The sequence below is a fragment of the Sylvia atricapilla genome, chromosome 1 (genome assembly GCF_009819655.1).
Source record: "Sylvia atricapilla isolate bSylAtr1 chromosome 1, bSylAtr1.pri, whole genome shotgun sequence".
NCBI classification, from domain to species: domain Eukaryota; kingdom Metazoa; phylum Chordata; class Aves; order Passeriformes; family Sylviidae; genus Sylvia; species Sylvia atricapilla.
In genome coordinates this window covers 49922840-49948004 of record NC_089140.1, presented here as the reverse complement: position 1 = coordinate 49948004, position 25165 = coordinate 49922840, and the positions used below count along the sequence as shown (strand labels likewise).

The 25165-nt window shown below is 39.1% G+C and overlaps 1 protein-coding gene across 1 annotated transcript in view; it reads right to left on the bottom strand.

The window, feature by feature from the left end:
• SUSD5 (sushi domain containing 5) overlaps positions 1-10700 on the bottom strand; it is a 40831-nt gene extending 30131 nt beyond the window's left edge. Inside the window, exons 1-2 of the mRNA XM_066328058.1 lie at positions 10465-10700; positions 2250-2427 (exon numbers count right to left, since the gene is read on the bottom strand). Coding sequence (XP_066184155.1) covers positions 2250-2427; positions 10465-10558 — 272 coding nt within the window. The 5' untranslated portion in view covers positions 10559-10700. The remainder of the gene's footprint in view (positions 1-2249; positions 2428-10464) is intronic.
• Positions 10701-25165: the final 14465 nt, after the last annotated feature.

The following is a 25165-nucleotide window of genomic DNA, read 5'->3' as shown; positions in this document are numbered from 1 at the left end:
TTGATCATTCTTGAGCCCTTTTTTAAGACACTTTTAGTACCTTTCCCAAGATACAGTAACAATACATACAGTATTCCAAAGGAGGCTGTTACACTGACCTACATGTCAGACCTACATGACCTATTTTTCATATTCTCCATTCCATTCCATAAACACTCTAGCAACTTCTTTGTTTGCTTGAATGTTTGCTTGTTTGTCTGTTTTAACTACAGCTGCAGTCTGACAGAGGTTTTCTTTGTGCTGTCCATAGCAATGTCCTCAGATCTTTCCTGGCCTGACAAAGGTAAATCAGAACTCTGTAAAGATATTTTCAAGTAGAGTGCGTGTTCCTCCTGCATGTATTATCACTGAACTCCTTTTGGCATCATTTTATGCTTTCATCTAAATTTCTCTGCAACTCTCTATACTGAAACTGAACTTGTTGAACTTATACAACTTCGTCCTATTTGCACACTTGGCACTTGACTGCTCAGTTCTTTCTTCACAGCTACATTACCTTGCAGTTAAAACAGATGAGCCTTTTTAGGCAGCATACAATTCTTATTTTTCCCCAGGGCCAAAAATATCCAGTTCAACGAACCAAGTAACATACTTTCTGGTGCTTGCCCAGCCATGGGTAAAATAGCCCCAGAGTATAAAATTCCAGCTCTGAAGAACTTTTCTCTCTGGTGAAGCTTTCCAGTGAAGGTCAGATGTGGTGACTGCACAGCAATGGTGTGCTGATGTGACCTCACAAGCTCCTTTGTGATAAATAGTTTAGAGACTTCCATACTAAATACAGCTTTACTGGAGGAATGGAATACAGCAAGTTGGAATGAATGAAAAGTCTTGATTTCCTTCCCATCCTTGCAATGTGTTTTTATCACTGTGCACAATTTCGATGCTGAAGATATTCAGTCCACAACTGATCTATTAATAGTCACAGCTCCAGTGCCCACAGCAATTGAGGATCTCACTGGACCAATTAGTATTATTGCTTAGATTAAAAAAGCAATGATCTTTTCTCCTACCCATCATCATTCCTTATTTCCAGAATACAGAGGTTGTACAAAAGATCTCGTACAACAACTTTGCCATGGATTTCTTACAGTTATATAGTTTTCCTGGCTCATCAGCCTGCTTGACATCTCAGAAACTGTCTTGGGAAAAAGATTTTTAGGGTTTAGATCACTGTCTTTTATCCTGAGACATTTCTGGATTTTTTTAAAAACCAAAGTCTTAAAAAGAAAAAAAATATACATATATATAAAATAAAATATGCAAATAAATTTTCAAATTATTTTTTTCACATAGGAAAAAATACAATCAGAGAAAATGGTTGATTTTCCTTGAAACGGTTTAAATACAATGTTTCATTAATAGTAGTAATTTTCTGTCCTTTGGACATTTTATTACTAAAAATACAGAAACAGCAATGCTTACTTAAAAAACTGGCAACTTTCACAAAATCTAATAATATGCTAGAGTTTGGAAACATTTTTTTTTCATGAAACAAAACTTTAGCACCATCGAACATTGAGAATGGATTTGATATACTCCTTCTGGGCAATTCCTGTATGGTCCCAGCTTCAGTGACATCAGACATTCCCTCAACACCTCCATTTACATTCCTGCTTTAAATTTGTCTCTACAGAGGCAATAATGCTTCGTGCAAGGAAAAGCTCATAGGGCCCCGTGGAGTCACCCGAGCTACCTCAAACACATTGAGGGACAATGTCAGTGCCCTGGTGAGCTTTCTCAACACTCTCTACTTCATGTGGGTTATCATATCTGAGTGCATCTGTGCCCTTGTGAACATGCCTATGGTCTGTTCAGCCATGAATCAATACCTCAGACAGACACGTGGTACCCACGAAAGGTTTAGTTTGCTGAGCTTCTGGAAGGCTGGAGAACACCAGGGGCAGTGGGAGCACTGACACCAACTCCAGCACCGTGTCCTCAGCCTGCAAGGCTCCTTAGGGCTCAGCACCCCACTGTAGGCCAGGGGAACAGGTGATGTAATTCAGCAGGAAACAAAAAGAGGAAATTGGGTCAAATGTGTGGAATCGCAATGTGAGACTGACAAATACTTGTGCACCTGCAATATTAGCTGCAAAAAAATAATTCTTGGAGGATAGTGGCAAATTTAGCTATATGTCATGGTGCTTGAATTGTGGCCAGTGGTTTTCAGCAAATCTTAGTCAAGGTGGAAAACTTGATTGACAAGCATCATTCTTACTTCCCAGACAGTGTTATGCTGTTGTCCTTACCCAGCAGAGCCGCTGGCGAGCCACCCTGTGGTGCAGCCAGCAAAAGAACAGTCCAGAACAGCCCTCTTCAGCTCTTCTGCAGTTGCTAAGCGAGCACTCAGGTCAACACAAGCTTTCTCAGCTTTGGCTAAATCCAGACCCTGAGAGTTGTTCTTGGACTTCAGTGCAAACACTTTCCCTGCAAGACCAAGAAAGGACATGTCATCTATCATAGAAGCACTCAATACATATTCAACAGAAATATTGCAAATTATCACCAAATAAAGACTTCATACTTTCACTAAGTTTATTTTAATGGCCTGTCTTTCTTTTTGGAAAGGTTAATTTAATCAAGACTGTAAGTATCCTTGTGTTGGCTTTTCTTTTAATTTTGTCCACCCCCAAAAAAGCAAGAATGCCTAAGTGACTAGTCATTCCTAACTCAGAGGAAAGGCTTGTCTTGCCTCTGTAGGTCTGCATTTAAGCTCTGGAGAGAGAAAGCCTGTTACTCTTTCATATGCACATGTAAAGTCGAAGTCACAAAGAAGTCACAAAGAACACCTCCTGCAGGCTACTAACACCTGAATCAACTGCTAAACATTTTACAGTTTCTCTATAACAACCACACCTATAAAGTAAGCATATGCTTAAGATCCAGTATAGCAGCCCTGTCTTCCATGTCAGAAATAGATTTACACTTATTCTATAAAATCAAAATTGTGTCATTCTATGATATCTTGTCATAAATGCAGACTGCTTCATTATCATGCCTTTTTGGAAAGACAGACAACTTTTTTATTAATGGAAAGCTTTCTAATTTTTTTTTTTTTGAATGACCATGAGAACATACTTAGCATTTTTTTCTGTTATTTTTATTTTCAATTCAGTTTATTTTACTTTAATATATCTAATACCAGGAAAGCTGAAATGGTGAAAGTTAGAGGTTTTGGCAATAGGCCAGTTGGGTTTTTGGCAATGAAGTTTGAGAAGTTACTGAGTTGTGGAATAAACATATTAGTTGGGTGCTCCAGAAAAAGAAATAAACAATGAGACTGTTTGCGGCTGACATTTAAGTTGCCATAACTCTCTTTTTTTCTGATGATAACAGACCTCAGAGTACTTTCTAGATTTCAAAGGTACAAACTGAGATTGCTTGCAGTTGCAGGAAGAAAAATTTTAAGCCCTTATCATTTATATCTTATTTCTAGAGTGGATTAGTGGTAGTGGTTACATGAATGCATGACTTCCAGCTCATATCCAGGGTTCCTTACATAGTCAGCTTCACACTCATAGCAGATATTGGCCAGTATCAGAAATCCTTCAGACTGATTCAGCGCGATTCTGTACCAAGTGCCACCCTCACTACATGTTGTTTCAACAAATTGGTACATCTGATTCTAATCTTAAAAGCAGGGAACTTACACAGGGTAGGTCTGCCCTTGACAGCTTTCTGTTCTTACCTGTGCACAACCAAACCCACTAGAAGACTCACAGTCCTTACATCAAAAAATGTAAAGTTTCCCTCAAGTAAACATGTCATTTGTGTTTATGTTAGCTAGCAAGGGCAGATGAGTCTCAATAAAGATTCCTACTTTGGTGGCAATTCTACATGTGCACAGCAAGAAGTTATCCTGACTTGGGGAAATGGAAATCCAAATCAGCAGGACAAGCAGCTATGAGAAGGAACAGAAATTCAGAGTACCCAGAGTGATTTTCCTAAGGCAGTTAAAGTAGCTGACCAAGGAATACAACCAGAAAGACAGATCATTGTGATAGCAACTAGACTGCATCATCTTTGGATTTGACTCCACTGTAGTCAAAACCATTAACTGTAATTAGAACAGGGGATTTTACACGAAGTGGGGAAAGCAGCAAGTCTCTACATCCCTGAGTACACAAACATCAGGATTCTTTGCAATATGTCCCAAATAATGCACATGACACTAATATAAGCTCCTGCTTACAAAGCCTCTACAGACACAGTGAAGTGTTCATGACCTAGGGAGAGAGTATAAACAGAGGGATGATGGTTTTGAACAGCCATTCTTAAGTTGCAAAACAACTTTTGCTCCCAGAGGAAAACAAGGATTAAGTGTAATTCTTTACCAGTCCTTGTCCCAGCTAAAAGCTTGTCCACATTCTACACTTCACCATTCGACTGTCAGGATTGAGGTGTATTGTCAAAGACATATAAGGCAAGTTTGCATAACAGCTGACTTAAATAATGGATTTTATTTTGACATGGCATAACAATTATTTCCTAGCTACTAATACTTCAGTTAGAAGCTTTAAAGAAAGGAAAACCATCAAACTTTGAGTTCCATCTGGATATTATTAATTAACGATTTAGGCATTTTACCAGTAAGGAAGAGATACATTTTTGATGCTGTCAAAATAGAGTCTTGTCCTTTGAAAAGATATCTGGGATTATCAAATTATATAAACAAGTGAATTAGAAGGTGAGCTAGGGAGGACTTACTGGTTGGGAAGTTACAGTGAACTGTTTTATAGGAAATTCTGATTAGCCAGAATTTGGTTAGAAGTGGGTAAAGAAGGCCAACATGTTTACCAGATCAACCTGTGAATTTTCTTCAAAGTTTTAGACGCTCTGTGGCTATCTGCCCAGTTTTCAAGGTGTGCCCTCTGGTTTTGTCCAATTTCTTATTTAGAAAATATAACAGTGAGCAAGGTTCACTTATCTGATGCTTGACCAATGAAATAGCTGGATCCTCAATATCTGAGATGTGTCACATTACTGAAGGGCATTGACAGGAAAAATATACAGGAGACATGCTAGCATGATAGCAGGAAAAACACAACAGTACATGAAAACAAGAAATCTCCTAAAACAAAAAAAACTGCAATATTGAATCCTGCACTTTACAGTGTCATGGCTAACATACTCAAGATATTGATGTGTTCCATTTTTCTCACTTTTAATCTCGAAAGTGGTATCATTTTCAGTCTAAGGGAATCCAAGGGCCCTGGCTAATTATTTGCAACATTTTTATCACTCCTACTTGAAATTAAATGTTTCTTTAAAAAGGATTGTCTTGCATACTTGATGACATAGCAGTCATTTTTTTGTATTGGGGTGGTTGAAATCAGTCTTATCTCTGAGACAGTATCAAGACATGGTTGTCATTCTGTTTTAAATATGAGACTGTTCTGTATTTCCATAAGACACAGGATGAAGGATCATGGATCACATGGATCACAGGATGTTGACATGAAGAGTGTAGTATGCCTTTGGTTGTGGTACCTTTGGGCTGCCACTGTGTCTGAGCTCCCTCTCAACTCTGTCATTTCATTTCTGCCCTGTAACATTTGTTTCCCACAGCCCTTCCACCTCCACCGAGGAGGTGGAAAAGTTTTTTACCAAAACTCTACACACTGTTCTGAAGCTTTTCTAAACAAAGCAAGTCCCTTTGATTTAAAGATCAAGCTAAAAATCCATGCAAAGCAGTATTTTTCAGGACGCTTACTGAACATGTTGAGTTTAGCAGGTTCAGAATGAAAAAGATCCTTGACATAGTAAGGCTCTTTTAGATTCCTATTTGAAACAAGTGATAAAGCTTTTCACTTCAATGATGAGACATAAATAATAAGACATCACTCTTCCAAATGCTATTTGTCAGCGGGATTCATAGTTCACATGAAAAAGTCATGCTTTAAATACAAGAGATTCCCTCTTCAATAGCTAGCCTATAATAAATTGCTAGTCTCTACCATTATCTAATTCTTGATTATATTTTGATATATTGATAATGTTTTCATTATTTTTTTGATATAGATTAATTTAGTTTTTACTTAAGAGTACCCGACTGAATTCTGATTGAAAACATATCCACAGACACATAGATCTCAGGGGTTCTAGGAATCATTTTTATCACCTTGTTCAATTCCTGCCTAACTAGACTGCAGATTTCCCCTTCCCTTTCCACCACCAGCTCCAAAAATTCGTGGTTGAACTAGAGCATGTCTTTTCAACATGCATCCAGTCATGATTCAATGCCTCCAAGTAATAGAGAATTTACAGCACACTTTACAGTAATCTGTTCCAATGGTTCATTACTCTTACTCCACCTTATTTCCAGTTCCAAATTTTACTAAACTCAGTTTCTAACAACTGACCCTCATAATGCTTTCAAGACCTGAGACATCTACAATCAGATATATGGAAGTGCAAAAAAGGAGTTCTTCAAAACTAAAACCAGTCCAAAAGCTGTTTCTTCATATTTTACAGAAGATCAGTGGATTTAACAGAATTCCATTGGCTATCAAGAAAGAGTTTGACTGATTTATTCTTTTGCAGTAACAGATACAACAAGAAGTTCTGAGGCATATAGGCACAGCTCAAAGCCCATTGAAATGAGTTCAAATTTCTCCATGTCTTCAGCAAGATTTGCATTATGCTTGAAGAAAGAACATAAAACTGCAGAGTCAAATATACTTTAAAGTAAGAAAGTGCCTCAAAAATAATACAAAATAAAGGCATGCCTAGTGTGCTGATCTCACAATATGACACTTCCCATTTCAAAGAATAATAACTAATCCATTTCAATAAAACAAATTTGGTGAAAGGCGTGCAAATGTTGAATCCAATACATTTTTTCTTGAATGTTAAGAATTGTGAATTGAGGTAAAAAAAAGCAGAGGAAGGGCAGGTCACCTCCATACTTTGAGAGAAATTTAGTTATCATTTCTAGGAATGTGTGTAACAATGTGATTTGATTATAAGTGTAAAGGTGGAAGATCCACTAACTCTACAATTGCAGACAGAGATTTGGCTAATTACCAGTTCTACTTAGAGTTCACAAATGTGGAGTTTATTTCTGCGAGAAACAACAGTGAATGATGTCTTGTTCAATTCGAAAAATATTGCATCATCAGAAAAACAGCAAAATCAACATGTCACCTTTGAGTTCCCCATTAGCTAAACCCAGCTTGAGCCTGAATTTTCATTTTACTGGACACTTTAGGATCAAGAAGTTGGAATTGTTCACGCAAGAATGTGTGTTATTTTACAGGCAGGAGAATGAAATATGTAGACACTTGCTACTGAAATGTAAGTGTCTAGAGAGAGCAGAAGAGAAAAAAAAAACATTTTCTTCCTTTACTTAAAAACAAGGATGCAAAACAACCCAAATGTAATACTTTAGTAGGGGGATTTTCCTACTTTGGATGTCATCAGTTTCTAGTTAGAGGGATGTCTCAGATCCTCACCTATTTGTGCCCAGCTTCCTGGACTCTGGATCCTTTCACTTGCAATCTCTGTAGTTACCATGCATGGTCACTGCTGATCACTGGCCTGACCAATAGGGCTTCACATAATCCAAATATAACCAACAGACCAGCTCCAATTTGGCACAACTAGTAAAGCTTTGAAATCAGCACATTTTTCATTTCAGGAGTGTCTCAGTATGGTAGATGAATCGCCACCACCCTCTCATGACATGCTCTGCCTCAGAGCAAGTACTCTGCAGAACTATGGTTCATACATGTAGCTATTTTAGGAGCTGTGAAAAGACAAAAGAGGGAGGCAAAAAAAAAGTGGAGGCAACTCCTGTGTAGGATTCAGGAGGTCACATCATTGTTCTCCTATTCCAGTGCAAATGGAAAACAATTTAAATCCCCTGAATTTGCATTGGTACAACTGAGAACTACCACAATAACACATATTATTCTCCAGTAACTGCACTGGCAGTGGCAGACCATGGTACCTCAGAGCACAAACAAGCCCTTGGGGAGCCTTCTGTCCATCTGACCTGGACCTGAACAGCTTTGAGCAAGCACATTTGAATGGGGAAAAAACGCTGCAAAGTGAAGCAAAGCTATATTTTATTTCTGCATTTGCCTGGGTATTTCTGCAGCCTATTTGTGCTACAGCAATATGTGCCATGGTAAATAATGGTCAAAAGAGATCAATTAAGCTCTGAAGTTTTACACTTTCACCAGATTTCAATGGCCATCAGTTTTATTGCCTACTCTCTGTCATTACTTTTGTGTGAGACAATAATGTTAAAGTCTTCCTTAGGGAAATATATTGCAACCAGTTTCAGAGGTTTGTCTGTAACAGGGGCCTGTCTGAATTTCACAGGTTTTTTATGAGATATATTTAAAATCCCTTTAGCAGTTTGCAACACAGTCAGATACCTTTAACTAAAAATAACAAATACACAAACACGTAAGTGTCACTCAGAATGGTCCATTGGCACCTAAGTGACATTTACTTGTATTAAAAACTAGCACAATTATAATTTCACCCACACCTTAAAAAACGAGAAGGTGGTTTCTGACTGGATCAGGCCAGAATCTGCTATAAAAGAAAGTATTAATCCTGTTCCATGCTCTTAGATCTTCTTAAATACATAGGAACAAATTTTAAATCTGACATAAAATGTTTTCTTCTGTTTTAACACAGATGGCTTATAGGGCAGCATTACAGTAGTTTGCTTGAATATTGATATTAGGAGAACTCACTGAAGATCAAGCTAATAGCAGACTCACACATCTTTCACAATGCTACTTAGAATTTAAATAAACTGCAAGCCACAGTACCATAATAATGCTTGTAAAGCATTATTATAGTAAAGTACTTCAGCTACTCTGCCTTTTCATTCTATAAATGTTTTACCACGTGAGGTAAATTCGACAAACTGTTGAATGACAATTAAAATTCGTCATGACCTCTGTCTTAAAATGATCTCCAACTTTTTTTTTTTTTTGCTTTCTCTTTTAGAAGATGCCTGTTTAGGAATCAAGAAGTCAGTTTAGTTAATTTTATGGAAATAATAAAAATTGGAATGTGCCCCTGAAAACACAAGGGGATCTTCAGGTGAAGTATTCTTAGCAAGGGAAATTATTATTCCTGCCTTGTGTCCTTAAGTTCTGTGAAGAATCCTTTTTCATGGATATGCTTTTTCTTCCTCTTCTCATTTCAAAGGCATTTTGCTAGAGAATGAGTACATCCTAAAAACAGAATCACAGTTTTGCCTACTGCAACATAGCACAATTGTCTGACACATTTCTTTTCCTTTATGCTTAATGAAACGTAACTCTCTTAAACTTTACAAGACAGGGTTCTGTTGTATAAATAGTGTACATTTATACATTTTACTCAGAGCAGCAGAAACACATAGGCAAGATTAATTTTCTCCCTTTCCTTTGCCATACTTTGTCATCAACTGAAAGAAATTTAAATTAAACAGGAAAAATACTGAGAGAACAAACACGAAGAGATTTTTATTACCCTATAACGTTGAAGTTCTGTTCTCTGGAATAATGCAGCAAACATCAATGGTAAAGGATTAGGGTATCCAAATAAAAAAATCCTGAGATTAAGCATAAATCTATCGCAACTATGAAAGTGGAAAAATGTGACTGTTCAGCATTGCTGTCTCAGGAAAAGACATAGTTGTTTCAAAAGTAAGTTGTGTTTTGGTTTAGACAAGTTGGTCGTCATTGTCACAAGCTGAATCATTAAAAGGGCATTAGCTCCTGGAAACTTTCAAGGGATGCAGCTATTCGGAATCACCATCAGCAAGTAAAAAGTGCCATTTCACCAGTTAACTGGTAGCTGGTGCTTCAGCCAAATCCATGTCTTGATCACACCCCACAGCAGTGAAGTGCAGATGAAGCTTACGTGCAGAAAGGTCAGCAGTCATTTTCAATGTGTGTGGCACTGAACAGAAGAGGTTATCAAAGTCTTTCACTTCTTGGATTCCCTTCCTCAAGTACCTGCCTGTACAAAGTGACACATCTGAAGTGGGGAGATGAGAAAGTTCTTTGGAGAAAAGGGACTTTGAATTATAAGGAGAGGTCTCCTAAAATATAGCTGAGTCTTCTTGGTCATGTTCTGGCTTTGTTTCGTTATTCTTATTTCCTCTGGAAAAGTTCACTATCCTGTCATTTTGTTGTAATAAAATAATCTTAGCCTTCTGGGATCTTATTTCCTTTCTCCATTTAACCCCAGGATATTTGTAAAGTCTCAAAAAGCTCTGAATCAGAAGCTTCCTAAGGTGAACTGCTGTGTGTATTTAGCTTCTTCTTAAAAAAAAAAAAAAAAAAAAAAAAAAAAAAAAAAAAAAAAAAGTTTGAGTTTTGGTTTTTTTTGGAGAGGGAGTTCTTTTTTTTTTTTCTTCTTTGTTTTTTTGGTTTTTTGCAATAACACATTTCAACATACAGCTTTCATTCCAGCCATAGCAACCCAGCCCAAACTGAATGGGAGACTCACCATCAGCCTGAACAGAGATGATCTGAAGTATGAAGAAGACAGGTCCCATGCTCTGGAGAAAGGTGAGAGAGAATCTCTGAGAGCCTGGAGCCATTGCTTGCAAAGCCCTCAGCTGCAGGAGGTTGGCTGCCGAGGCTTTTTCTCTCTCCTCCTCTGCACTTTCGTAGCGGGGTGTGCGGTGATGATTTCAAGGAGCACTTTCCCTCGGCAGGATCCTGCGTCTTGGGTTTGCACTGAAGGCGGGAGGGGTGGAAAAAGAGGGAGGGAGAGAGGAATCCTTGGCTTGGCTGGTGTGAAGGGGAGGGGAAGGTGGGGGGGAGATGTTCAGCCAGCTGGGGCTGTGGAGAGGCTTTATCCAGCCCAGTCTGCAGGGCAGCGCACACAGAGAACCGGTGTGAAAAGTCACATTGCTGCCGGTAAATACCTAATGGATCACGGTGGAAGAAATGCAAAAGCCAGGAGGGAGAGAGAAGGGGGGAAAGGACAAGCAACGAGCAGCAGTAATCCCTGTCTGAGAGGAGAAGGGCAGCTACACTAGCTGCTGCTGGTACACGGTGAGTTTTTGGGCTCAGCTGTGCGTCCCCAGAGGGATGGTGCAGGCGTGGGGAGCGTTTTCCTTCTCCACAACACAAAATCAGCCAGCAGAGCCTTGCTGAGGTCACTGGCTGCAGCAGCAGTGATGGTGCTCAGGTGAGGGATGAGAAGTACCAAAGGGCACGGGACCCTGGTGACCAAGCCTCCCTGAAGAACAGCACTGGGGTTGATTAATCCTGCTATTTCAGATTCCAGCTTCAGGACGGGCATGAGGAACTGAAGGTTGAAGTGGGGTCCATCAGCTGGTCTCTGTCAGCACTGCTGGTCCAGATGAACGATCTTGGTCAGGTTTGAGCACTCTAAAGCAGCTGATGAAGGGACTTTCTGGTTCCCACGAGCACTTACAGAACTGACATCTGTCCCTCATTCTCATTCGTCTTATATTTGTCCCAACACAAGTCAAAAGAAAACCCCACAATGAGAGGAAACATACTAGTGGTGATGCCAGGATTTATTTAGCTAAATATATAAATGGAATAGTTTTGTGTTGCTGTTGGAACTCAGCAGGGCTCAGAAATGTTGTTTTCATATTCCCATCCTATTTTGCTTTTATTTCAACTTCTTAAAATTTTTTCCCTTAGAAATTTGAAGCTGGGCAGAAATGTTCAGTCTGGCAAGAAACTATGAGCCACCAGGAGCAGAAATAAGGAGCTGACCCTTCTCACTGGCAGAAGCCCTGGTATCCTACAAGGCAAGGTGCTGGTGGGCAGCTACAAGCATGGTCTGAAAATGATGAATTTGTACAGTGTTGGTTTTGGTCTCAAAAAAATGACTCAAGCTCAGGAGTTCCTGTATAAGAAATTCAAGGAAGCAAGTAGCACCATAGCAGTAGAAATTTTTAAAATACCTACATTTGATGAATTTGGGAAGATGATGCTCCGATCCTGTTGACTTTACAAGAATTTTAGCCTTCTTCCTCTTCTCTATGCCCATAACTGGCATATGAATGTACATGCTGAAAACTTGCAGATTGGTTTTGGGTAGCTTTGAATTTTCTGTTTATGCAGAGAATAGGAAGGGAAGCAGGGTTGGTTGTTTTTTTTTTTGCATTACCTTGCCACCTAACTCGTAAGGATTGCCTCCAAAATTAGAAGGATGGGAAGTTTCTTTCTCACTTCATCCTTAACATAAGATGGATGGTTGGCATAACATAACTACAAAAGTGCATTTAATTTCAACAGGAACTCCATGCTCTGTATAACAGGAATGAACATACAACATGACTGAAAGGGAAACAGAAAATTGTAACATTCATTGAGTTTATGTTTCTTTTACTGGCAACTTAGCTAATGGCATAAAATGTAGTTTTAACCCTCAGATACACCAGTAGTTCTACCTGTTTTGAAAAGGGGGACACTCCTAGTGAGACAGCAAAGAGATTGAATGAAACTAAGTAATTACAGCAAGACTCACAGACATTAAAGAGACTTAACATGACCACAGCAATAGATCCAGGTTTCCCGGACACTTTTGCAGGGATGATGACTTTCTTGGCCCTTTACTGTCCTCGTGAGTTTGGCCAAAGCAGGTGGAAGAAAGGGCAGTATCTTCTGGATTTCCGTCTAAAAATCCTAAGGTCTGTTGGGTTAGTTTTGCTATAATTGGCTCATTTCCTTGTGTTGATATATGTAAAGGCATGTTGCCACTCTGGCTCCCGTCTTGGAAAATCTCAGCTTGTATTCTTGAGTAGAACATCTTACTAGTTTTAAAGAATTACCACAAGACCACAAGATCTTTTCTTTTTTGAAGGCATGAACAGTTCATAGAAAGACTTGGCTTCTTCCTGCCATCCCATCTCAACTATAAAGTAAGTCTGTAAGTGTGGAAAGGTAAGGATATTTACCAGTTATTAATTCCTGGAAGGTAAGTATTTCACTGCCAAACAGTTGTCCTTCCAGTCTTATATTTCTATCAGCAAAAATTCCTGGTCTTAGTGTATTTTGGAAGGTTTTTATAAAGCTCAGCTGAGCAGATTTTATACTTAAAAGATATGCATGGTTTTGCATCAAAATCAACAATAATCAAGAAAAAAATCCTGCTTTTAGAATCAAATCCTTCTTGGAACCAAAATCTCAAAATGAGATCTGGAAGTTAAGATGCTTAGAAACAGACATAACCTTTTGCTCAGAACCTCTGACATTCATGGCACGTGTATAGTAACAGTCAGACTATTTAGTGTATAAAATACAATGTGTTATGACAGATTACAAAAGATTAATTGTGCCTGCAGCTTTACACCACTGATAGATCGTGCCTGACTTGGGAGCAGTGAAGGTGCCAATAGGGATATTTTAAAAAACAGTGCTTCGTTGTGTGCAAATTTTTATGCGGTGAGTAAGACACAGGAAGGCACTGGGTTATAAAGCATGTACATACATGTATGAATGCACACACACAAGACACTTGTGTGCTGTGAAGCACAAAATAAAAGTTTGGACATCTACTACCTGAATAGCATACGTGCACATTTACATTTGGAATATGTCATTCAAGTTAGAGTGGATTTTTAAGACAAAATAAAACACCTAAAAGAAATAAAAGTTAAGAAAGACACATTTGCAAACTACCTCATTTGCAAACAGCGACACATGTATTTACAGTAGATATTATTGTATTTGATCTCTTAGTATCTCCTACTAGTAATATTTACTTTCTGCTACTGAAAATTTTTATACTGTAAACATTGCTCCAATTCTGCAAATTCTAATACATGATCTTGAGCCTTTTCAAGATAAGGACTAGAGTCCTAAAGTCTTGAGCAAGTAGACACTGAAACATTTGCTATCTCAAGCCAAGCTGGGCAGATGTTGGGAGATTTGTTAAAGTGCTGCAGCTGGCCAAGGAACTGGCCTTTGAAGAATGCTGGAATGGTTACTTTTCATATCAGAATAAAGTACAATAGAAATAAATTTCTGTTCAGAAAAATATACCTCTCCCTTATATCACTGAAGCATGAGATTCTGTTTAACTCGATTCTCTGCATAATGCAATAGCTTCAGATGTTGACAGTTTGCATAATTTAGCTTGAAGAACTGAATTTAAATGGGATGTAGGCTTTAGGTTTACTTATCACCCTAAATTTTCACTACTTCATTTTTAAGAAAGAGATCCAGATTAATATATTAGCAAGGTGGTGACTAAATTGCTCTAACCAGCATGAATATTACAATTTGTAATACAGTCTGAAGTTCTGAAGCCCTGTCTTGAGCTGAAGTTGAAAGGAGCTAAATGCAGAAATAACTAAGGCATACAGTTTGCTCAGTGCCCTGCACTCAGCTGTAGCATCTACACAGAATTATGGCACTATGGGATAACTCTGGAACTGTTTGTGGTGATGCATGCCCCAGTATGAGTTACCATTTCCAAACTTTTAGATACCAGTTGATCTTTGCATAAATACAACCAAATTACTGGTTTCCTATGGGCCAGATGTGTTGATGATGGCTCTCTGTAGACACTGGGGGACTGTGGAAACCAAGAGGATTTGGGTTCTGCAGCTTAGTAGCACGTCAACTTGTAGGCCTGCACAGCCTCTCCAGACTCTCTCTCTTCACATATAAACAGAAATAACCAACTTGACACACCATTCTGATATGCTCTTAGTAAATTAATGTAAGTTCTTTATAGATACTTTCATAGTATCCTATCTTTATAAAGGGGGAAGTCTATGCCTTGTGCCTCTGCTAGAAAAAGGATATCAAGAATTATGACTTTTCTTCCCAAGGACTAGGAAAAGGGATCTGAAATACCTAATAGATGATATAGCATTTACATACAAGCACTGCAATGACATCTCTTAAAGGATATGGAGTCTGTGTAACTGAAAGGCAGGAAGGCAGGGAACCTTGGTAGTACTGTAAACCTATTGTTTTTATGGATAGTACACCTACTGTATACTGGGATCCAAACTTATTCTGCAGCTGTGTCCAAGCTTCTAACCCTGAAAAGCTAACTGGAAACATGAGAGAAAAAAGTGGGAGAGAAAGATTTCTTTGTTTATAAAATGTGAATTATTAGGCAATGGCAACACAGGCAAACATTTTTCAGCGTCTGGCAGTTTGCAACAGTCTGCTAGCTGCAGGGAACTTTTCATTTTATTTATACAGAGTGTTTGCACCTAATTAAATGAAAAGCAGAAATGTGCAGAACTACCTGAAAGTAATTCAGGGAGCTGATGAAAAAAGAGAAAACTTTTAAAAAAGGAAAAAGACATATTTCCCCCACTTTGTGGGTGGTGGGTTGAACACAGGGACCTGTGTCATGGAGATGCTGACCCTAAGAAAGAGTGTGATTCTTACACTTACATCATGCTACGTGGGGTCAGGCGTTGTCATGTGACAGGCCATGACCCTCATATGAATCATTGCCATGTAAACTGTAAAAATCACACTTCATTTCTTGGAGACTGAGCAGTCTCAAGAAAAGAATAAAGATATCTGGTCATAAAACAGCAGCTGCAATATTAGTGATATACAAAATCAATTCAATTTTTTTTCCTGACAGACAGAGATAAACCAAACTTTTGGCTGCTCTTGGTTGGTGTTATTTGGCTGGGGAAGTGTGGTAACTTTTACTGTCTTCTGTTTTTAAGGCCTTGCAGCAGTTTAATGAGTGCAAGCTATGTAGCAGTGCAGAAAATTATGCAATTTCGCCCAAATGGTTTATCTTTATTCTCTGTGGGCATCAGTAAAAGTCTAGGTAAATAAGAATCTAATGCCTTGACTAGATTTCTGTGTTGAACCTGCAGACAAAACGCTCCCATTCCACTGTTTCATCTAGTTTCTCACACTCCAACCTTCACTAGCCATGATCTGCAATTAGATGAGAGAAGAGCAATTAAACTCAAGGCTGCCTGCATCTACCCAGTCTATGGCTGCTGAATGCCTCACACTGTGGATACATGGTGTGGCATGGCATGAGCGAGTATGGAATGTGGCTCATCTTACAGTCCCAGAGCAACAACCAGACAACAGACAGCCCCTTCCTGAGGTCTCACTGATGCTGTGAGTCTCCTCCAAAGCAGGCTGCCCACACCAGCACCTGTACCGGCATCAGCAGGTGCTGTGCTGCATCCCTTGCACTCACAGAGACCAATGCAGAAGAGCTGGACCTTCAGCACTTATCACAAAACCTCACACCGTCTCTATCCATTCCCACTCAGTGCCTCCAACCACCAGTGAGCCGCAATGCATGGAGAGCCAGGGCCAACAGCAGGAGGACTTTGGCCCTAGGAAAGTTGCCATCTCCCTGGCACACACCACACAGCATGGAGTTTCCTTCCCCTTGCAGAATTGTGCTACAGCATGTCCACTTTGGTTTTCAAACGGACGTGTCCACTCCTTCTGTTTGCAAACAGATCCTTGCAAATATGAACGAAACAGGAGTCCCCTAGAGGGGCAAATGCTCCCAACCAGCTGAGGAGAATATACAAGGCCATGGCTATAGTGTTTTCATGCTTCCAGCATAGTAATTAATTTGTCATTTTTTTTACCAGTCACCTAGTATTTTGACTTTTGTGTCTCAGCTTCCTTCTCCAGCTATTTCCTAGGAGTTCTCTAGGTATGTCTCTCTGTCATCCCCTAAGGTATGTTACCTGGACCTTAAGGCACCCTAATTTCTCATCAGGTGTTAGCTCTGCCCTCTAGTGCTGTGTATGACACAGGGTGTTGTGTCACAGAGCCATGGCTGGTGTTCAAAAGCTGACTGGTCAAACGCTAAACCTCCAAAACCTCACAAGTTGAATAAACTGATTTGATATTTTTTGTCCCTCCTGGGAGTGGGTCACCAGTCTATTTCTAATCATTTGAACAGCAAACCTCTTAAACACAGTCTGCCTAAACCCCAGCATTTTACAGCATCAACTAAAATCCATTTATTGCGCGTTTAAGTGGCTCAGCCTGTGGCTCTAATCCACCCCACAGGTTCTCGGATGCTGAGGGTGTGACCAAGTGCTGTTGAGCAAAGGAAACTGAGAAAGTTCTTCACCTCAGTCCCTGGAATTCAAAGCCCTGGTGAAGGGAAGAGCTGAGCCAAAGACTCAACAGGGCTCTGCTGAAGCAGAAAGTTTTTATGGCAGACTGTCATGATAACCAGCCATGGTATAGTCATGAAATGTGAGTTTTGGCCTGGACCCTTTGCAGTTTGCAAACCTTATGAGAGAACTTGTGACAGTGCTTTGTGTTAAGCCAGTAGTATTTTTAAGTAGAGTTTTATGCAGACTCTGAAGTGCTGTGTTTTCCTAATTCCACCTGGGGAAGATGACTTTGCTCAAACATGCTGTAGCAGTCAGGATAAAGCTGTCATGTTTCCTAACTCAGCAAACTGAGTACTGGGAGTTGAAAGCAGGGCTGTTGATACCAATATTTGAAATGCCTTCCCTCCTTGCACCAGCCAAGCATGCCATTACTAAGGTCACTATAATTTTTGGTAAGATAATAAAGAATAGGAAAATGGGAAATGCGAAGAAGCTTTTACTCCTTCTTGTCATAGCTGCTCATTTGTACTTGGGAAGGAAATAACCTTCCAAAGTCCCCATCTTCCCTCTTTCCATACAGCATTCTTTCAGGTCAGACCTCTTTCCATCTTTCCATGATCTTTCCAATATATGCAGGTACTTGAGAAGTATGGAACTGAGCACTTGGGAGCATAAAGCTTCTGAGTGATATGTAAAGATCATTGGGAGAATTAGTATAACAGAGAGTAGAATAGAAAAACTCATGCAGATGCTTCCAAGCTACTGTGGGAGAACTGAAGCATGGAGAAGAGGATAGAAGGAAAATTATCATGCTCTTTTGCTCTTAGGCTAGGGAAGCCTAATTTCTGTTCTCTCAATTCCCCCACCTCCATATTTTCAGAAAATATGTTTCTCAGGTTCCTCTCAATCTCTTCTCCTGCATCTTTTTGCATCTTTCCTCCAACATTTCAGCTTCTGAGTCTCATGGTGACACACAGCTCTTCTGGTGGGCTCTGTGGGGGTATGTGTCAAACACCCAAGCAAGTTCTATCAGCAGACCTACCTGCCATCAGTTTTACAATAGTTAGGGTTCACTTTGGGAGCATCACCTTGCACCTTCTCCCTCTCAAAGCACCCTTCAGCTTGGATATACAAAATGGAAAATGGATACGCAGCATTCAAACCACATTCACACTACCTGCCAAATACCATCCAAGACACCTAAAGTTCACTACACTTCCATCCTTGCAGTAAGTCCAGTCATCAGGAGCTGACTAACAACTGAACAACTGCTAATGCAAACCCCACAGCCTGGTGATGTATGTTGGTAGTAACATAATTTGGGTACCAAAATATGGTCTTGAAAGTCTATGATATACTGTCAGCCCCTTGAGCTGATCACCTCTTGCAAATGCGTTTGAGTTGAATAATGTAAGGAACTGTAATTTGTGTGCCCACAAATGCCAGGCTACTAACATTGCAACCACTGATTTTTATTGCCCACTACAAAAATAGTAATGGATCATTATTAGCTAAAAAAACCCCTGAAAATATAAATATGTTGTTACATTAAATTTAAATGGACACCAAAACATGCTGTTTTAGGAGTGGAAGTTGTCAGGATATTTTTGATATTAAAATATTTATTTAGAAAAAAAGGGCCTTTTATCCCTCATTCAGTTAAAAAAAGAAAAGAAGAAAAATAACACAGTGTGTCCTCAAAGAATTGATCATTTTAACTTCATAAGTAGAAGAAAATTTGTAATAACTCTGTATTCCTAGGTCAGTTCAAGGGTTGAATAATCCTATTGAGGAGATGAGTAATATTTTTTACATATTAATATTATATTTCATTTGCAAACAGAACTGAGCTCTGCCCTGAAGTTTGGAACACCTGCAATTGTACAAAGAAGCTGGGAGAAGGGAATCAAAACAGAAGCTTTTTGTGTGTACGTGCATGCATGCACGCACACCCACATGTGGGTGGGTGCGCTCGTGTGGGTGTAGGAGCAAGGGAGGGAGAGAAAAAAAGAGAAATATTTTCCTTGGTTCTTTATTTTTGCAGCTCAGGACCTGGCAATAGGTGATTTACAGGCATGGATCTAACATTGCAGACTTCATCATATTCTGATACTGCCAAAATTATGTATGTGCCTAAGCCTTCCCATTTGGAGAACTTTCATATTTTTTCCGTATGCCTCATGAGCATGTGAAATGTTTAATTAAATGTATGAAAAAGGTCCTCAAATGAATCAAATTAAATTAGATTTAAAGTTCAATATTAAAAAAATTCTATGGAATAGGAAGGTTAAATAGGAAGCGATGTAATAAATAAATAAAAAAAATATTTTTATAAATACACCAGTATTTAATTATACAATAAATATTATCTCATTTCAGTAGCTGAGGTATTGCTGACCAAGTTACTTTGCTTAAAGTTAGTTTTAAGTCAGCAATGAATTATTGACCAACACATAATGAAATGAATCTTGTCTCACTCTTGTTTGGTCTTTGATCATAGCATATTTATCAGTCCATCTTTTCTTTTTCTTTGTCTGGTCTTTTTCAGTCTCTTTCAGTCTAGTTACTGCCTTTGCAGAGCACAATCAGTACGTACTACTAAGCTAAGCAGTCTTAAGGGATATGAGAGAGAGCTTTGCATGTGAATGCCAAGTGCAAATATTCTGTGCCTTTGTGTGCAATAGAGAGAAGTTAATGAAAATTCAAGCTTTTTCTATGTTTTGACCTTTTACTAGTCAGAGCTGTGTCACAATAGCCATTTTAGCTTCTCATACAAGTCGCAGGATCAATGATTCTCTGGTTATGTATTCATCACTCTGTAAGAACACTTCCTTCCAGGTAGATCATACACAAGGAGCCTTATTCTAATTTTCACTTTGCATTTGAAATCGGGTGTGTGTGTGTGTGAAATCCTGACATTTACCAAGATTAAATATGGCTCACCAACTACAACAAAGCTAAATCCAACCTCTGTAACTAGATAACAAGTTAATTACTCTTCATTCCATAGGGACACGTGGAGTGGCTAAGCAGGTACTAAATGTGACACATCTGTTTCACAGGCTGTAAGAGTAGATGGTTACAAAGAGAACACGTTATGGCTCATGTTACAGAAATCCTGCAAACTCTCTGACATATTTAAAAGAAGATAGGAGGCGGTTCAATGTACATTAAGTAGGACGTCTCTGATTTTTGGGGCAGAGAGGGAAACATAAAAGAGAGCAATGGAAAGGTAATTCGACATCACATGAAAGGGATAAGAATGCTACAGGAGATACAGTAAATAGCAAAACTATGCAGAAAAGGGGAAGAAATTCTAAAATACAGAACCTTTTACTTTGAAGAAATTAGCCAGACTTCTGTGTTTTGCTGAATTGTTCCTTCAAATCTTCTGCAAGTCAGGTATCACATATACTCAGGCCACCAAAAATCAGACTGTGATAGCCCTCACCAGAGTTACACACCTGCTAAAGAAAGCAAATTTTGCAGATTTAATTTTAGACCTAAGAATTTTAAGAGTGCCCTTCCAACCCGACTCTAAAGATCTCTGAATTTCAAGTTGACTTGGCCCTGTAGAAGACACATAAATGCAGAACTACAAATGTGTGCAGCATTTAGAAGTTTGAAAATACCTGGTCTCCAAAGGTCCATCTACTGCTGCCCATTTGCTTTGGCAGCACTAATTCTTGGTTAAATATTGGCACAACTTCAAATAATTAATTACAGATGAATAGCTATTCATAGCCCTGATAGATTCCAGAGCTCCAAATCTGCTGTCATACTAAAGGATAGATATAGGCAGAATTATCTTTGCTCTTTCTTAGCTTTCTTTTCTCCTCATAAATCTTTCGCAAGGCAAATATTTCCATCCTCCTGCTTCATCTTGGTTTCCACCTTTGCCCTCCTTTCTCTTTTTTCTTTCTTTAAGTTACTGCTTCTCCTTCCTTAACTCTCTTCTCATGTTTTTATTCATACTAACTTGTCCACTTTCTTCTTCTTCTGTCCTACCGAGACTACAGCAAGCGAAACAAAACATGAGGAGAACAAGATGAATGATTTCACCTGCAGTAAGCTTTTTGCACATCTTATGCTATTTTGTACATGAAAGCTTACCATAGGGCTAGGGGTGGACTTGAGAAATAGTAATTTTTATTTGGAAAAGAGAAAGCAGCTTTATAGCACACATGGTTTCTGAGAAAACATTATCTGAGTATACCCTGAAGGCTAAGAAACCAATGGCAAATAAAAGGAACCTCAAACTGATTATTTTTAAGCCAGAAGGCAAATAAAAAGGAACTCCAAATTGATTATTTTTAAGCCACCCTCCTCACGTATTATTTTGGAACACTTAGACCTGGCAACAGTGCAGCACAGATCAAGCAGAGGATTTGCCAAGAATCAGTCTGAGCTTTCTCCATACATTTGCTTCCTCTTCTACTCTTACCTTAAATCTTGTTGCAGGATTTTTTAGGAGTAACTGTTAAAATCTGTTGCCTGCAAAACAGCAGTGTGCACCCTAAAAATTGGAGAAAAGAAGAAGTGGTGATTTAAATAAGGAATAGAGGAATTTTGTGACTGTTGTGCATCCTCCTTTCTCAGTTCTCAAATGTGGATGGGCTCTGAGTCTGGCTCTGAAAACAAGATATTCTTCTGCCTCATTTCTGTGGCTGGTCCCCCAGGCCACCTGTCCTCTTGTGATCACAAAGACCAAATGATGGCAAGAAAGAGTAGCAGTGTGACAACACTGGCAAGTGGTAAGCATTATTTGCACTCAGGTTCCCAGGAACAAAAAGGGAACATGCTAAGCCACAGCATCATCTATCTTCACCTTGGGTGTGATGGGTACTGCTTAGCTTTGTTTTTAACAGCCTCAATGATGTCTCAGTAACAGCTTAGCTTACATAAAAACTTCTCCAAGCTTGACCAGGTCTTTGTACTGGGTATTTAACTCTCATCAACCTTTGTATTTCCTATTTTGTTTTGTTATGAGAGGGAGCAGAAAAATTACAAACCTGTGATGAAATCCCCAGTTCTCAGTTGTTTCCCTCTGTTTGTGTGTCTGGCACCCTGGTCATACTGGAAATACCCCACAACATGTGCCTCCCCGTGCAGCTGCTATCTTATTTTTCAATCACTTCCAGTCATGAATTTATCTCTTCCACTCAGAGCTGATCTAAAGCTCAAAAATCAGAAATTGTGGAAACCATAAGGGAAATAGCATGCAAAGAAGAAAAACAGCTATTTACAATTATAGCAACTGGGGTTTTTCCAAGAAATCCTTATTTTTTGTATTCCTTTGCCCACGGTGTTTCAGTTTCTGCGGTGCATAATTTGATGGGTCTGAATTGGAATGACGTGCAACGCCGTCAGGGCAGAAACAAATGCAGGAACCTTGGCAGGCTGCTGCTGGCTGCCTGCTGGGGCCCAGCATATGGAGGCTAATCGGCAGCAGTGGAGCTCAGGACACGGCAAGTTAGGGCTCGACTGCTGAGGGCGAGCCATGGAAGGGGCTCAGCAATTCCTGCCCAAGCAGAACCGAGCACGAGGGATTTGTGGGTGCACTGCAGAGGTGCGTGCCTGTCGTGCCTGCACACATGGCGTGAGGAAGACGAATGTCTCTGAGGCCTCAGAAATGCTCAGAGATCACAGATTCAGGCTCACCTTTCCAGAAGCGCACCAAGCTCTTTCTGTGTGTTAACACCACTCTGTTCCTCCTCTACACACAGGCACACCTGTCTCCTTCCTGAACATTCTTGCCATTTCTAAGTTTTCATGTCACTGAGTAAATGGGAATAAAACAGGCTCTAAACTTGCCCTGCTTCTTTCCTGAGCTGCACGGGAAGATAAGGTGCTTAAAATCCCCTGCAATATTCAAGGCTGAATGGTGCATTTAAAAGCTGGCAGAAACTGGCCTTTGAAGCAGCACCTTTTTAAGAGTCAAAGGGTCTCTCAGAGATAGAGCCAAGCTGTTAGAAAAATTCCTGACAGTAACGCTCATTTGTCCAGTTCATAAATCTGCCTCCCTATTCTTCAAAGTGCCAAAAGTTATCTAGCCAGACATCCAGCTTTTATAAGACAGTCTAACAAGCTGTCTGGCTCAATTAGTTGAACACTGATGGTGCTCCAGATTTTCAGTCAGCAGACCACTTTGTAAGGAAAATATCTGCTTGAAGACCCAGTTCCCTTCCAGTGCTGGTAGCTTAACCTACAATGTTACAGTTCTAAAATGTTTTTGGTTTTGTTTTGTTTTTTTTTTTTTTTTTTTCAATGAACCACAAAAAAAGAAGCTCTGCAGTCCATCCCCACACCAGAGTTTCAGCTCCTCAGCCCCCTTTTTTCTTGGGCTTCTTCACTGTAAATGGTGGAAGCAATATTTTCTATGGTCTGGTTGCGCAGAACACATTGTGAAAAAAAAAGAAAAAAGCTACATGCTTGGTTATGACCTAGAAATTCTGAGTACAAAAGTACAATTTGGAGTTTCTTCAGCCTGAGCTCACTCTGTTCTTGGATAATCCTACAACAGACTGCTCCATATGACTGCGGATGTAAATGGACCCAGAGAAGCTGATTTTATTACCAGGTTAGGCTGTATAGCCAAGTTATGTCTAGTTTCTGTTTCCATTATAACTTTTAGTACACAGCTGATAAGGCTCAGGTAAACAGAAGCAGTCCTTATAAAAGCACAGTTAGAACCTTGATCAATAGAATAAAAGAACTACTAGAATTACAGTCTTGATGCCTCTTTCTAAAAAATAACACACTTAAGAAAGTAACTTTTTTTACTAGTTATCCTATTGATCTAATTTTTCAAATTTTACCTTTGTCAGTCAGCATACATACTGAGAGATTCACTTTCTCTCCAGGCAGACGAGGTGCAGAGATGTTCTCACCTTCCTGTGTTTCTAGTGTTCAGCACTAATGACTTCAGGAGCATTCCCATCAGAGCAGTCCCTAAAACCTGTCTACTCTGGTGATCCCTCACTAATGATGTCGGCATAACTAAGGCAGTCACAGAGGCAAAACTTCAGGGTACAAAATCCAACCAGAAACCTGAAAAGCTGGAGTTTCATAATGAATTGTTCCCCGTCATTCCATGCACGGTTTCCTTTGCTTTTTTAAAATGTAGGCTATGCAGAACATATTCAAATATGTTATATCCTCTGACTTTAAGTTGACAGCGATTAAAATTCTCAGTCATGCAAAACACAAAGAAAAAAGGTAAATACACAGTAGGAATGCAGGGTTATCAGAGCACTTCTGTGTTCAAAATTTACTACATTTTAACAAGCAAATTCAGCAAAATCGTGTAGATTAATTTTTGTCTGTGTTTAGTTTTTGGATTTTGAACAACCTTCAGCAATACAAAATGAAGCCAAATAAGATGCTTACTTCTATATAGTATGCCGTTAACTTAATCCTGTACAATTTTTTCAACTAAAGGCTTAAAGTATAAGACAATTTATCATTCTGTAAGAAGAAAATATCAGAGAAGAAAAGCTATTTTTAAACTAGTTGCATTGACTTCTGCACATTCTAGACCAGACCTTATTTTCATAAATTTCACAAGTTAATATGCTATTTATATGAGAGTCAATCAGCAGGATTATGCGGAAAGGTGTCAACACTGTAACACACACAGTAAAACAATTCTCAAAATACAAGTCATTATTTTCAATTATGTTCTCTATTTGATTGTTAGAAGCCAATCTTGTTGATCCAGCAATATACACTTGGCTTTACGGCCACTCTTGCTGCTTACTAATGTCTTGGGAAATCCTATGCCTTTGAAACTCCATGCAAATAATCTAAAAGGAGCCAACATTAACACTCAGGCTGAATTAGAAAATAGAAAAATACACGAAGAAAGTTGTTTAAGGACAAAGTTGTCTCCAGCTAAAATTAAGTACTGATTCACAGTGACATTATGAAAACACTGAACTGTACATTAAAATTCCGAAACATCGCTGCTATTCACAACAGGCCAATGCAAACATTTGTTACTTCTCTGTCTGAGAGGGAATTTGTAAGTTAGGAAAATGATGTCAGTACAAAAGAATTCAAAACTAATTTTATCTGATTGGCAAGTGAGTTAAAGTACTGAGATACTAAATAAATATTTGACAGCACCATTCC